We start from the raw sequence: 16450 nt of genomic DNA on the forward strand, positions 1-16450 counted from the left end.
AATAATGTTGATCAGCTACAGAAACAAAAACATATATTCCTTGCAGCAGAAATATTGTTGAGTGATAGTTGCAAATATATTTTCACAAATTCTTTGAGAGTCTTCCTTTGAAGAGTTGGAGTCTAATTCCCCTCTGAGTGTGTTTGGATTTAATAGTTCATTTCTAACAAATAAAATTAGAAGTAATAGTATGTGGTTTCAGAAACAAGGTCATAAAAAGGAACCCGCAGCTTCCATGTCGGTTGCTCTCTCTCACTTGACTTGCTCTGAAGGAAGCCAGTTGCCATGTCTTGAGAAGCCCCTTGGGAGGCCCAAATGGTGGAAAAGAGGCCTCCTGACAGTAGCCATGTGAGTAAACTTTAGTGATTCTCAAGTATCAGTCAAGCCTTCAGTTGACAACAGCCTAGCTAACATTTTGACTGCTGCCTTAGAGTAACCTGAACCATCCAACTAAGCCACTTAGCCAGAATCATCCAGCTAAGCTACTTCCAAATTCCTATTCTACTGAAAAAGAGATAACAAGTGTTTATTGTTTTAATCTATTGTTTTGGGATCACATTAAACAACAGTATGTAATGAGAATTGTAATTCTCAGAAAAGACACTTTTTTTTCAATGTCGATATCCTATACAATGACATTGAATTTTCTTTGTTTTTAAAATGGTAAACTTGTCTAAGATTTGGAAAACTATTAAATACCATTTTATTTGGCTTTTGGAAAACATTTTTCTGACTCACTTCATCAAATTCATAATTAAATAAATGTTTTCACCATCCTTTCTTTAGCTTTATAGTTCTGAAGTAATGTTAATTTGTACTTATTCAATTATTTGTAGAAATCAAAGAAAACTGATCATAGAAGGTTATAAATTTTGTTTCTTTTCTTCTGTGGTATTGAATTCCATTTTTGTAGATAGTGACAGGTATTAGGTCTATAATAAGCAAACATAAAAAAGCCTTGAGTTTTGAATGAAAAAGAAGAGTAAAGGAGCAGCCTGTATCAGTACATTGGAAAAAATAAACTGTATTAGTCTGTTCTCACATTGTTATAAAGAATCAGCACTTTGGTCAAAATCATTGGTCAACAAGTCTCTAGGAAGTTCCAAGCTTTTCTACATCTTTCTGTTTTCTTCTGGACCCTCCAAACTGTTCTAGCATCTGCCTATTGTCCAGTTTCAAAGTCATTTCCACATTTCCAAGTGTCTTTATAGCAGTACCCCACTACCTCAGTACCAATAAACTATGATAGTCTGTTCTTACACTGCTATAAAGAACTGCCCAAGACTGGATAATTTATAAAGAAAAGAGGTTTCATTGACTCATAGTTGTGCATGGCTGGGGAGACCTCAGGAAACTTACAATCATGGTGGAAGAGGAAAAAGCACATCTTACATGGCAGTAGGTGAAAGAGAGTGAGTCTGTGAAGGAAGAACTGTCAGATACTTACAAGACCATCAGATCTTATTTGAATTCACTATCATGAGAACAGCATGGGGGACATGGTCCCCATGATCCAGTCACCTCCTACCAGGTCTCTCCCTTGACATGTGGGGATGATGAGGATTACAATTCAAGATGAGATTTGAGTGGGGACACAAAGTCTAACCATATTGTAAACATACACCAAAAGACCAATAGGGAAACCAGATTCCAGATTCCCTGCCAGGTGCCATGTGACTAAGAATACTATCATCTAGCAAAAATCACTAAATAGACCACAAAATCAAAACCAGTTTTACCCACTGCTGCCATCTGTGTGAACACAGTTGTCCCTGTGCTCAGTCAGAATCAGCAGCAGAATCAGGCTTTGCCAAGAATACAGTTGTACACATATCTTTGTGTATAGTATTGTGGCATATGAGCCACATTGCTCAGTCACTTACATGAGGAAAGTTTAACTGAGAACTCAAGACTCTAGGTCTCAGAAAGAATGCACTTTCAGGCCACATGTTTAACTCTCCTGTTTGGACTCAGAGGAACAACTATTAGTGAAACCTACAGAAATAAATGTCAAAAAGGAATCAGAGACATTTAGCTGGTTATTTCAAACACTAGTTATTTTACATGCAGTTTGCAATACTTTTTCCTCTCTTTGATCATTCCTGGTTCTTCCTTGATTCAGCTGATTACCTTACTTTTTAGCATGTATGAAAACAAACTGCACACAAAATAAGTAGTATATATTTTGTTTGCACATTTTATGGGTAAACTGGTTAGCTGACAGCTACGGAGAATTCAGTGTGGGTATTCTACCCTTGTGTAGGCAGTGTACGGATATTTTAAAAAGATACTTTAGGCTTTTTTTTTTTTCTTTCCTTTTTGAGATGGGGCCTTGCTATGTTGCCCAGGCTGATCTTGAACTCAGGTTCAAGTGACCCTTCCACCTCTGCCTCCCAAAGTGCTGGGATTACAGGTGTAAGCCACCACACCCAGCTGAGACTTTTTTTTTTTTTTTTTTTTGAGACAGAGTCTCCCTCTGTCTTCCAAGTTGGAATGCAGTGGCACAGTTAATGGCTCACTACAGCCTCGACCTCCTAGGCTCAAGCGATCCTCCCGCCTCAGCCTCGTAAGGTGCTGGGACTACAGGAATACAACACTAGGCCTGGTTAATTTTTTGTTTTTTGTAGAGATGGGGTCTTGCCGTGTTGCCCAGGCTGGTCTCAAAACTCCTGAGCTCAAGCAGTCCTCCCACCTCAGCCTCTCAAAGTACTAAAAATTAAAAGAATGAGCCATTGTACTCAGCTTTAGTTTTTGTTTTTGTTTTTGTTTAATTTTAGCTATGTAGCATATGTGACAATCTTTCTAAAGTCTACCAGTCTCATCTGTCAGCACTGCTACCTTAAATCATGTATACAGCATTTCCCTCAATGGAATTTTTCCTTTTTAATATGAAAAAAAACTGGGGAGCAATCTGAATGTTCCATCCAAGGAGAATGGCACATCTAGTCAATGGAATATTATGCAGACATTAGAAATAATTTGATGTCTTTGGACTCAACAGTTCCATTTTTAGGACTTTTATACTATAGGAATATAATACACAAAGATATGTGTGTAACAATGTTCACTGCAATGTTGTTTGTAATAGTGAAAAGTTGTGGCAGAGAAAATGTCCATCAGTAAGGAACTATGAGTCTAAAATAAGAAGATGTATAGGTCTTACATGGAAAAATGTCTCCATATTTACTGTGTGCCAGACTATCATGTGATCTATTTTTGTTTTTTAAAAATAGCTTATTGAAGAATGGTTATATATAGAAAAAGAGCTGTTAACAGGATTTATCAATAGGATTTCAGTGAAAGGGGTCCCAAAGAATAAGTTTGTATCTTATTTCTAAGTTTGTATTTTTTAAATTTAATTTTTTTGGATAACTTTGGTATTTTTTGTATTTTTTACAATAAGCAATTATTTTTGTAACTAAAGTTTATAGCTAGGCATGGTGGTGTGATCCTATAGTCCCAAATACTTTGGAAGCTGATGTAGGTGAAGCACTTGAGCCCATGAGTTGTAGGCCAGCCTAAGCAACATAGTTAGACCTTGTATCTTAAAAATAATAATAATAATAATAATAATTGTATAGCACTTATAAGGGGTTTTAGCAGCATGGGAAGTACTTTTATTATAATGTGAAGTGCAAAAAGCCGGATATAAAGTTTACATATAGTATTTCTTTTTTTTTTTTTTTGAGACAGAGTGTTGCTCTGTCACTAGGCGCAGTGGCGATCTTGGCTCACTGCAACCTCCGCCTCCCAGGTTCAAGCAATTCTCCTGCCTTAGCCTCCCAAGTAGCTGGGACTACAGGCACGTGCCACCAGGCCCAGATAATTTTTGCATTTTAGTAGAGATAGGGTTTCGCTGTGTTGGCCAGGATGGTCTCGATCTTTTGACCTCATGATCAGCCCACCTTGGCCTCCCAAAGTGCTGGGATTACAGGCCTGAGCCACCGCGCCTGGCACTTTTTTTTTTTTTTTTTCTGAATCTTGCTCTCTAACCAGGCTAGAGTACAGTGGCACGATCTCAACTCACTGCAACCTCCACCTCCTGGATTCAAGCAATTCCCCTGTCTCAGCCTCTAGAGTAGCTGGAGCTACAGGCACACGCCACCATGCCCGGCTAATTTTTTGTATTATAGTCGAGACGGGATTTCACCATATTGGTCAGGATGGTCTCAATCTCCTGACCTTATGATCTGCCTGCCTCGGCCTCCCAAAGTGCTGGGATTACAGGCATGACTATTTTTTCTAAAGTGTACATAGGAAAATAATTTGAAAGATAAATACAATGATCTTTACAGAAGGTGACTGTGGTTAATGGGAATAAACTTGTTTAATGCCAGAAAGAACTGGTAAAAGGTGAACAGTGCAAAAATTGGAGGTCAAGATAAAGTTTAGTACAGGTTCAGTAAAGCCAGGAGTATAGGTGATTTCTGAGAGAATGAGATATTAAAAGGTGTTCTGGTAATTTGCTACCAAAATAGAATTAAAACTATTTTTGAGATGCTTTAATATTCCCTGCCAAAAGCTAAAATAAGATACATTAGGTCAAAGGATTAAACAACAAGAGTAAATTTTTGTAGTCTTTTTATGAAAAATATGCAGGGATTCAAATGCAAAGGTTAAGAGGTAGTAGGCTGTATGTAATGGCTCACACCTGTAATCTCAGCACTTTGGGAGGCCAAGATGGGCAGATCACTTGAGCCCAACAGTTTGATATCAGCCTGGGCAACATGGCAAAAACCAGTCTCTACAAAAAATGCAAAATATTAGCTGAGCATGGTGGCATGTGCCTGTAGTCCTAGCTACTTGGGAGGCTGAGGTGGGAAAATCACCTGAGCTGGGGAAGATTGGAGCTGCAGTGAGCTGTGATCATGCTACTGCATTCCAGCCTGAGTGACAGAGTGAGACCCTATTTTAAAAAATAAAACAGAACAACAACAACAACAAAAGATTGAAACAGTAAACAACACTATAAAAATTTCAAACCATTATTAATATTAAGTGTGAAACTTGCTTTTTTATATTTTTTTCATTTACTGTAACTCTAAGGAATTAAATAAATGTTTGGGTGTTAACTGCATAGACTGAAAATTCAGTTCCGTGTTCCTGAGAGTCATCAGGTGCTTTAAATAGACTACTTCACATTTTGTAACATTAACTCACAACTCTTTCAAGATTTATGAATTCTGTTTTCTTTTACTCTGAAAACTTTTTATGCATTCGTTGTTTTGCCCCATCAAAACTTACCCTAATGAAAATCATTTGCTTTTAAGAGAGACCTAAACGGGTCTTTCACATTAATAAAATTGGTATGTCCTATAGTCTGCCTTCAGATGCACAATCTGCTATAGCAAAACTTAATCTCTGCCTGACTTCTCAAGATTTCTGAAAATGCCGCATTCACATACACATGCATACAAATACATCACCACCCTCATCAACATTACCGCCCCCACCAGTTGTTGTATGTATCTGGCCTATATACCAATATCTGTTTACTAAACAGAAATTAATCACAAAGTAAATCTAACATAAAATGTATCCCTTACTGAAGAATTATTTCTGGATTACTCACTATTTTAGCTGTGTTAATACGTTGTCTTTTTAATATATCTAATCAGAATTTGACTATAATTGGTTTCGTTTTTATTCCATTATATCCTTTCAATACTGACTACTGTATAATCAATCATGGAAGTTAACTGGGTTTTGAGAAAATAAAATCAATCATTTTTTATCTGGGAATTCTTCTTCCTTTTTTTCTTGTTTTTTGAGACAGAGTCTCACTGTGTTGCCCAGCTTGGAGTGCAGTGGCATGATCTTTGCTCACTGCAAACCCCGTCTCCTGGATTCTAGCAATTCTCCTGCCTCAGCCTCCTGAGTAGCTGGGACTACAGGTGTGCACTACCATGCTTGGCTGATTTTTGTATTTTTACTAGAGACGGGTTTTCACTGTGTTAGCCAGGCTGGTCTTGAACCCTTGACCTCAAGTGTTCCACCCACCTTGGCCTCTCAAAGTGCTGGGATTATAGGCATGAGTCACCACACCCAGCTGAGGGCATTCCTTTTTTTGAGACAGGGTCTCAATGAGTCACTCAGACTGGAGTGCAGTGGCACAGTCTCAGCTCACTGCAGTCTCTACCTTCTAGGCTCAAGTAATCCTCCTACCTCTCAGCCTCCCGATTAGTCGATTAGTTGGAACCACAGGCACATGCCACCATGCCTGACTAATTTTTGTAGAGACGGGATTTCGCTATGTTGCCAAGGCTGATCTCGAATTCCTGGGCCCAAGTGATCTACCTGCCTCCATCTTCTAAAGTGCCGAGATTACAGGTCCTCATCTGGGCATTCTTAATTTTGTTACTTATCATTTCTGGGTTAATTTTTGAAGGAGGTAATGGGTTTTTCACAAAATTTGATGATGAATAACGTGTACCTGAGGCATAATAGACATATCTTTAATTTTATTATGCTATTCGATACTTGGAAAAGTTTACAAAGAAATATACTGACAAGGTTTACAGTTCACCACGTGTAGATTTGAGTCTGTCTATAAGCTCCAAATAAATACATAGGAAGTATAATGTCCTGTCAATGCATTCAGTTTTTTAAATGTTTTATAGCCATGTTGAATGTCAGGTGATCCAGGACAATTGAGGTCATCATTGGTGAAGAAGAATCATGCTGTCATGTAGTTCTTTAACTGATTGTGTGTAACTTTAAAATTGTATTCTGGCACCTTTGTTCCTTAATGATCATATGGGGTTTATGAGAAAGGTCTTGGAAACCATGAAGTACTCAACATATAAAAAGTATTATTTACTGGTTTTAACTAAGAGACCTAGTGTAAGAAAATCTCCTAAGGGAACTTGACATAGGTTGCCAGGTCATTTACATTGACATTTGGACTACAGATATGGCTAATGAGTTTGACTCAGTAAGAACAGTATAGTAGAATGCTTGCTTGTTCAGTGACCTCCAATTAGCACTTATTGTCTAGTACTCAAACAAAAATAGCATAGTTTGAGGGGGTATGCTGCTCAGTCAGATCATTCTGGTTGTCATTTCATCCTATTTGTCATTTGTATTCTCTCCTTCCTTGTTGCCAGATGTATACTGTAGGATGGTAAGGAACAGTAAAGGGTTGGGTTGAAGTAGTAAGAAAAAAAATTAGCATTTCTGTTCTGGAATGAAAAGTACTGTTGGTGTACCATACTAAATATGGATGGTTTATCTGTATAATTTTATATTTAATAAAGTAAAATTTATTCTAATCTGAATTTCATAATTGTATCTAGTTATTTTATTTATTACCAGGTAGAGTTAACACAAATTTGCTAATTTATGATTCTGTTCTTATAGTTCTCAACATACGATTTCATCCCATCTCCAAAATTAAAGCCCTCTCAAGGAATGCCAGTCGATGATGATTTATGTTTCAGCAGAAAAAGAGTATCAAGAAACTTATTTCAGAATAGTCGTGATTTTAACCCAGATTCTCTTCCTGTCTGTGCTGCTGGTAAGTACAAGTTGTTGATGATGGACATGCTGAACTAAGTTAGAGACTTCTCTCGACTTCATAGTGCATTCAAGGACTCATAGAAATTTTAGTCTAGTAGGCAATTCAGATTCAATAAGTTATTTATTGAAGATCTGATAAGAATGGACACTTACACATTATTATCTCATAAAACCCTGGAGAGTTTCTCATTGAAATTGTTTAAGTATTAATGTAGGGCAATGTTTGCTTAATACATCATCCATATTTATTGAGTATCTTCTATGTGTCAGGTGTTTTTCTAAGTACTGGGGGTCTGCCTCATAGAGCTTGCATTCTGCTTGGGAATGACAGCAGACATTACATAGATACAAGACATAGTAAGTTAGCTGATGATAAATGCTATGAAGGAAAACAAAGCAGAAAGAAGGCCATATTCAGGAAAGAATATTTAAAGCAAACCACTCTATGTATCAGGAGTAAAGAATAAATAATTTCGGGAAGAGGAAACAGCACAGAGTAAGAGAGAAGTGTGTGGAACATGTTTGAGAAATATCAAAGAAACTAGTATGTCTGGAATGAATTGAGAAAGGGGAAAATAAGTAGAAAATTAAAGACTAATGGGGTCTTTATTTAAGGACTAGTGGACTTATAAGTGAACTTCACCTTTTACTCTGAATGAGGAGCATTTTGAAGAAAGCATTGACATCACTTGTTGCCAGGCTCATTTTGGATTTTATTATTAAAATAGATGAAAGGAGAGTGTATTAGTCTGTTCTCACACTGCTATAAAGACATACCTGAGACTGGATAATTTAAAAAGAAAAGAGGTTCAATTGGCTCATGGTGCTATGGGCTGTACAGGCTTCTGCTTCTGGGGAAGCCTCAAGAAATTTAGTCATGAAATAAGGTGAAGTGGAAAGAAACATGTCTTACATGGTGGGAGCAAGAGGAAGAGAGTGAAGGGGGAGGTGCTACACACTTTTAAACAACCAGATCTTGTGAGAACTCTATCATGAGAACAACTCCAAAAGGGGAAATCTGCTCCCATGATCTAGTCACTTCCCACCAGGCCCCACCTACCTCCAACATTGGGGATTACCAATTCAACATGAGATTCAGGTGGGGGCACAGAGCCAAATTAGCAAGGTCAAAACAGGAAGACTGATGAATCTGTTGTAGTCATCATGGCTAGAGTTGATGGAGGCTTTAACCAGGATAGCAAGAATGTGGTAAGAATTTATTAGATTCTGTTTATATGTCAAAGGTAAAGTTGATATAATTTGCTGGTAGATTGGGTATAGAGTGAGAAAGAAGTGTGAAAAATGCTGTAAGGATTTTTGGCCAGAGCAACTGAGAACATGTTTAATTGACTAAGTATTATAGAAAGTAAATATTTTGGCACTTCAGAGGAAATGGTCAATGTCATTGACCGTATCTTTTAGAAGAAAAAGGAGAGTGTAGGAAGAAACTGCCTTTGTGAATATTCAATATACTAAATGACCAGATCATTTAGAAAGAGGTTGAGGCCGGGTGCTGTGGCTCATGCCTGTAATCCTAGCACTTTAGGAGGCTGAGGTGGGTGGATCACCTGAGGTCAGGAGTTCGAGACCAGCCTGACCAACATGGTGAAACCCTGTCTCTACTAAAAATTTTTTTAAAAATTAGCCAGGCATGGTGGCGCACACCTCTAATCCCAGCTACTCAAGGGGCTGAGGCAGGAGAATTGCTTGAACCTGGGAAGTAGAGGTTGTTGTAAGCTGAGATCAAGCCACTATACTCCAGCCTGGGCTACAAGAGCGAGACTCTGTCTCAAAAAAAATAATAAATAGAGGTTGAATTTGAGTTCTAAATAATCATTTAGGATTTCAAGATATAGGAGCCACGTAATTAGAAAAATTGTAGTGTACTGACAAAGTGATACCCATTAGAAGGGAAAATGATTTAGAAGGTAAAGATTTGACTATGTTATAGATTTAAAAATTTATTTAACATCTAAATGATAACAGTTTTCAAAATTTGTTGGCCATGAGTTCAGATATATTATTCAGTAAACATTGTTCTCTAGGAGAATTTATGGACCTTTATGCAGTGAAATTCTGTAGTATTTTCATACAAAAATGAAATGTTATAATGACTGCATAGTTTATTTTATTGTTTAATAGAGAAGGAGAAATACATGAATATATCCAGTATGTTTACAGCATTTTTAATTTTGATTTTTATTTATCTGTACCATTGAGAAGCTCATTTCCTAGTTGTACAGATTTTAAACACCTGGAGAATAAGATGCTTTATAACCTAATGCTTGATGGGACGATATGAATTACAAATATTATAAGAATTCAAGAGAGGAAGACATAAGTATTGAAGTAGTTTCAGAAAACTTCAGTAAAAGGTTGAGCTTGACTTTAAAGAAGGGAGGGGCTGGGTGCTGTGGCTCACGCCTGTAATCCCAACACTTTGTGGGGCCGAGGCAGGCAGATCATCTGAGATCAGGAGTTTGAGACCAGCCTTGGTTAGCTGAGGCAGGAGGATCACCTGAGCCCAGGGAGTTCGAGGCTGCAGTGACAAGGTCCAGCCTTGGTGACAAGAGTGAGACCCTGTCTTAAAAGAAAACAAAAGACATCCAGGACATGAAAGGTAAAGAGGCTTGATATGACAGGGAGAGAATGTTTTTTTAAATTATACAATTTCGGAACTACAAAGGATGGGCTAATTTAATAGAGGATTAAACTAAATGCCAGAGGAGTCATTATCACCTTTTTTTCTTTAGACTTATTCACCTTCCCAGGAATAACTTCAGTCAGACACAGATGGGGAAACAGGAAACATGCCTGGATAAGCTTAAAATCTATGTGAATACTGTATAGCATTTTAGGGAAGAAAATAAAAGAGGTTGCAGTGATTGCAGTGAGACGAGATCCCACCACTGCACAAAAAAAGTAAAAGAAAAGAGAAAAGAGTTTGGTGATAGGGCTTTTTGGGTAGTACATGTACTGCAAATACTGGAAAGAAGGAAAGCCCAGGTCTGGAGAAACATTCCATGGTGAGAGAAAGGAGAGTATAGGAAGAAACTGCTTTTGCGGATATTCTTCAACACAACTCTCTTTTTCCTGTTCTTTGCTAGTCTGTCTTCTATCCTTTGCTAGTCTGTCTTCTGTCCTTTAACTGCTGCCACTAATCCAATTTGCTAATGTCAAAACCTTTATCCCTTTCTTGCTTGCCTAGCTCATTGCACTTAGACACTTCTATTTCCACCCAAATTACACCAACATTCATGAAATAAGATGTGTTCATGAAATAAACTTAACTTTTGCTTTGATGCTTTCTCCCCTCCTTGTTTCAAAAGATACTACGGGGACTCATCAAACAAATCTTTCTGGGAAATGTGCACAACTTGGGTTTTCACAAATGTGTGGTAAAACTGGCAGTGTGGATTCTGACTTACAATTCCTAGGGACAACTAGCAGTCATCAAGATAAAGGTAAAAGTTTCAAGTTTACTTGAAAACAAATGATTAATTAATATTATTTGGGGATTCCAACACTAACTTACGTGACACTTTGTGTAATCATACTCATCACAAAAAAGAAAAGGATTTTGTTATATTTTTAATAAGATTTTTTATAATTGTTACCCTAAAGTATGTTTCTTAATCTTCATATAAATATGACTGATTAAAATTAAAGTTTAGATACTCTTGGTGGAAATGAGTATTGCATTTGCTTTTATATATACATAATAGTGGTACATATTTGTAGGGTACATGTGATATTTTGATATATAATAGGTAATGATCAAAGCAGGGTATTTGGGAAATGCATCACCTGAAACATTTGTCATTTCTTTGTGTTGGGAACATTAAAAATCTACTCCTTTAGTTATTTTTAAATATATAATACATTACTGTTAACTATAGTAACTCTATTATGCTATACTGAGCACTAGATCTTATTCCTTCTAATTTTATTTTATTCTATTTATTTATTTATTTTAATTTATTTTGTGATAGAGTCTTCCTCTGTCGCCCAGGCTGGAGTGCAGTGGCGGGATCTCAGCTCACTGCAACTTCCACCTCCCGGGTTCAAGCAATTCTTCTGTCTCAGCCTCCTGAGTAGCTGGGAATACAGGTGCACGCCACTACACCTAGCTACTTTTTGTATTTCTGGTAGAAACCGGGTTTCACCATATTTACCAGGCTGGTCTCAAACTCCTGACCTCAGGTCATCCACCTGCCTCAGCCTCCCCAAACACTGGGATTACAGACATGAGACACTGTCCCCAGTGTCTAATTTTATGTTTGTACACGTTAACCATCTTCTCTTTATTACCCCCTTATCACTGCCCTTGCCAGCCTCTAGAAACCATCATTCTGCTCTCTACCTCCATTTTTTTTGTGTGTTTTTTAGCTCCCACATAGGAGTGAGAACATGAAATATTTGTCTTTCTGTGCCTGACTTATTTCAGTTAAGATAATGTCCTCCATTTTTATCTAGGTTGTTGCAAATGACAGGATTTCATTCTTTCTATGGCTCAGTAGTATTCCACTGTGTATATGTACCATATTTTCTTTATCTGTTTCTTCTGCTGATGGACACTTAGGTTGATTCCATATCTTGGCTATTGTGAATAGTGCTGCAATAAACAAGCAAGTGCAAATACCTCTTTGATATACCTATTTCCTTCTTTCAGATAGATGCCCAGGAGTGGGATTGCTGGATCATATGGTAGTTGTATTTTTAGTTTTTTGAGACAGGGTCTCGTTCTGTGGCCCAGGCTGGAGTGCAGTGGCATGCGTGATCATGGTTCACTGCAGCCTTGACCTCCCGGGCTCAAGTGATTCTCCCACCTCAGCTTCCCAAGTCGCTGAGACTAGAGGTATGCACAATTATGTCTGGTTAATTTTTAATTTTTTTGCAGAATTGAGGTTCCACTATGTTGCCCAGGCTAGTCTCTATCTCCTGGGCTCAAGCAATCCTGCCTCAGCCTCCCAGAGGGCTTGGATTATAGGTGCGAGCCACCATGCTCAGCACATTTTCTATAATGGCTGTACTAATTTACCCTCCGACCACCAGTTTACAAGCACTCCTTTTTGTCACCATCCTTGCCACCATTTGTTATTTTTTTGTCTGTTTGATAAAATCTATTTAATTGGAGTGACATGATATCTCATTGTGGTTTTGCTTTGCACTAGACCTCTACCTTTCACCATATACATAAATGAAATCAAAATGTATTAAAGACTTAAATGTAAGACCTGAAGTTATAAAACTGCTAAAAGAAAACAATAGTGAAATGCTTCATAACATTGGTCTGGACAAAGGCTTCTTGAGTAAGAACTCAAAAGCACAGGCGACCAAAGCCAAAATGAACAAATGGGATCACAATAAGCTAAAAAGCTTCTGGATGGCAAAGGAAACAACAAAGTGAAGATACAGCTTACAGAACTCGAAAAAATGTTTACAAACTATTCCACTGATGAGGGATTAATAACAAGAATATATAAGGAACTGAAACAACTCAATAGTAAAAAACCAAAATGGGCAAAAGATCTAAGTAGACATTTCTCGAAAGAAGACATAGAAATGTCTAACAGGTATATGATAAAATGCTCAACCTCACTAATCATCAGAGAGATGAGTATTTTAATACCAAGTCATTGAAAATAACATCCATTAAAGACTGTTGTGTTAGCAGATGACAATTATTATCCATAACAGTTTGAAATTTTAAGGCTATGTAGAATGTATTATGTCTCTTGTTAGGAAACATAACTTACTAAAAGTGATCCTTTCACATAAGACATAAGATACCGAAGAAAAGGAAGGATTTAAGGCTGGTTGTCAGTCAGGAATTTCAGGGTTGAAGGTGTTCTTAAATTTCTTGCTAATTAATAGCTTCAACAATTATTAGATAGAGGTAGGATCAAATTAAATATTTCTTTAGGTATTTTAAATTTTGTTGTATGTCCTTCACTAAAATTTTTTCTAGTGATAGGGATATACTTCTCTATTTGTTATGAAGAAATAATGATCATTTGAAATTAATAGAGAAGATTGAGTGTATATAGCACTAATATTTCAACTACCCTTTTCTGCCCTCACCTCAAAGACCCACATAACCACTTAAAGTTATTCTTTGTGATATTATCTACACTACAATAAAAGAATCTATCTTTCTTAATAATGTGGGTATTTCCTAAATTCCTGAATATCTTTGGGATTCATAATTGGTATAATCAGGGATAGCTCGATGTGCCACTTAACCTGTTCCTGTTAGGCTATCCCTGAATGATTACATTGCCTTTGAGGACTATCCACTCTTAGTGTTTAATCATATCTGCATAGTGGCTCTGGTTTTGTTTAATCTATTGGAATACCTATTAGAGAAACTGGTATAAAGGGATATCATGTTTTTCTAAACCTAATAGAATTTAACTTTAATACTTGCTTATGCATTAAAATTCCATCAGGACCACTACCATCTCAACCAATATTCCCCTTGTGATCTCTGAAGGACCTGTGGTATGAATGACAAACAATATAGACTTTGGCATCCTAATTTACATGTTGTAGTGATCCACACCAAGTGTTGGAAATTTTGGTGTATGTTGCATTGCATTGTTTTTATGTATATGCATAATAAGATAGGATGTTTGATTTCTTCATAAGAAATATTTCAAAATCTCTAGGAATACATGAGACACTCATTAAAACACCAGAATCTGTTAATAGAACACTATAATTGAAATGAGGAAACTGAAAGTTTTAATTCTTTATGTATATCTATAACTAAGTCTCCTGTAGTGTCTCTACTCAGATAAGATTTCAGTATAAGTAGAGGTTTTAACCATGTCAGTTATGAATTAAAAATAAAGGATATATAATATATACAGTTGTTTAAGTCTTCGGAAGAATGTTTGCTTTGTTAATATACATAAGCTAGGTATTTTGTCATGGAAAACCTTTTTAAAAATATTAAAGGAAAATTTAAGGGAACCCCTAAAAGATTACAAATAGACTTTTTATATTAGTTGAAGAATAAAAAGATCAATAAGAGACAAAAAAGAAGTAATAAACAATAAACAGAAAGCATAAAATAAGATGGTAGAATTAAAACCAAATATAGGAATAGTTCCCACAATATAAATTGCCAGAACTTACAACTTAAATGACAGAGGTGATCAGGTCTTATTTTTTATTTTTTCATTTAAGTGATCTTTTTAAGAGTATTACCTAAAATACATCAAAATAGACTGAGAGAAAGTAAAGCATGGAAAAGATACACTAGGCAGATGTTCAGAGAAAAGCAAATAGAAACATGTTGATGATAGGGAAAATGTGCACACCAAAATTGAAAACATTTTTAGTTCTAAAGAGGGTCATTGTAATGAGAAAAAAAATAATTCACTGAAAAGGCATGACTTTTTTTGACATATAAGTATAGATGTATGCATTTATATATGTATGCAATTTGGTAAAACTACAAGGAGAAAATTAATTATAAAAGAAAATTTTAATGGAATAAAGAAGTTTTGAATTAGAAGACACAGAATATTTGAATAACACAAATTAAATTAGTTCCTTACCTCATACATACAAAAATATAAATGCCAATTGGGATGAAAACCTGAATGGGAAAAGCAAAAAGCAAAAAAACTTTAAACTTTTAGAACTGTGTATACATAAATAACATATTATCTTTTGTTTTATTACTAGTGTATGCTAGCCTCAATTTTGGCAGTAAGACACAGCAAACATTTGGTAGCCAAACAGACTATACGTCCTCAAATGGGCAAAATCTAAGTCCAGGAGCCTACATCCTTCCATCCTATCCTCTCTCATCACCTCGAACTAGTCCAAAGCACACATCTCCTCTTCTATCTCCAAAGAAGCCTCAAGATAATTCAGTTAATTTCTCAAATTCCTGGCCTCTTAAAAGCTTTGAAGGACTATCAAAGCCAAGTCCACAGAAGAAGCTTGTCAGCCAACAATCATCTGATCCTACCAGTAGAAATGAAGGTAAAAGTCAGTATTTTGTTCAAATTTATTTGTATGTGAATTAGTACTTCGAAGTTAATGCATAGGGTTGTTAGATCTTTAAAAGCTAGTAAATTACATTTTATCTGTCTGAATTTAGGAAAATACTTAATAGTGTGTTAAATAGATCAAATGTATAACATTCAGTTGAAATTCTCATTTCCTACATTACCACTCCAAAATCCTTTTTGAAACCAGGAAAATAATAATGCTTTTTTTTTTTTTTTTTTTTTGTAAATAGAGAGGGGGTCTTACTATGTTGACCAGGCTGTTCTTGAACTCCTAACCTGAAATGATCCTCCCATCCCGTCCTCCTAAAGTGCTGGGATTACAGGCTTGAGCCACTGTGGTGGGCCAGAAAATAATATTGTTTTATAATAAACATGAACAGCATATGTTGTTTAAGAGCCTACTAACAAATTTTAGCTTTACAAATATAAAATGTCATTCATATGCTTATTGCAATTAATGCCTAGTATTCAGTCAACATTTATTGAGTGTTTAATATATGTTAAAGTTAATTTGAAACATTTTTTATTATTTGTTACAAACTAAAATGTTCTTTTCTTAATAACCAACTCCAAAGTCATGAAATTAGCATATGTAAGTTCATTCAGGGCAAATTCAGTCTTAAAGAGTTGGCTGCTGAGCATAGTGGGTCACACCTGTAATATCAGCACTTTGGGAGGCCAAAGTGGTCAGATCATTTCAGGTCAGGAGTTCGAGACTGGCCTGGCCAGCATGGTAAAACACTGTCTCTACCAAAAATACAAAAATTAGCCCAGCTGGTGGCACATGCCTGTAATCCTAGCTACTTGGGAGGCTGAGGCACAAGAATCACTTGAACCTGGGAGGTAAAGGTTGCAGTGAGCTGAGATGCACCACTGCACTCCAGCCTGGGCTACAAGAGCAA

General features: G+C 36.5%; 1 protein-coding gene across 4 annotated transcripts in view; it reads left to right on the plus strand.

Annotated features, from left to right (window-relative positions):
* TOGARAM1 (TOG array regulator of axonemal microtubules 1) overlaps positions 1–16450 on the plus strand; it is a 101544-nt gene that overhangs the window by 17793 nt on the left and 67301 nt on the right. For 3 of the 4 annotated variants that reach the window (XM_032244489.1, XM_032244491.1, XM_032244492.1), the window contains exons 2-4: positions 7360–7516; positions 10848–10982; positions 15217–15519. In XM_032244489.1, coding sequence (XP_032100380.1) covers positions 7360–7516; positions 10848–10982; positions 15217–15519 — 595 coding nt within the window. The remainder of the gene's footprint in view (positions 1–7359; positions 7517–10847; positions 10983–15216; positions 15520–16450) is intronic. The other variant, XM_032244490.1, reaches the window with a different exon arrangement.

Source organism: Sapajus apella, unplaced genomic scaffold (assembly GCF_009761245.1).
Source record: "Sapajus apella isolate SASKATOON/1434 unplaced genomic scaffold, GSC_monkey_1.0 scaffold55, whole genome shotgun sequence".
Taxonomy (NCBI): domain Eukaryota; kingdom Metazoa; phylum Chordata; class Mammalia; order Primates; family Cebidae; genus Sapajus; species Sapajus apella.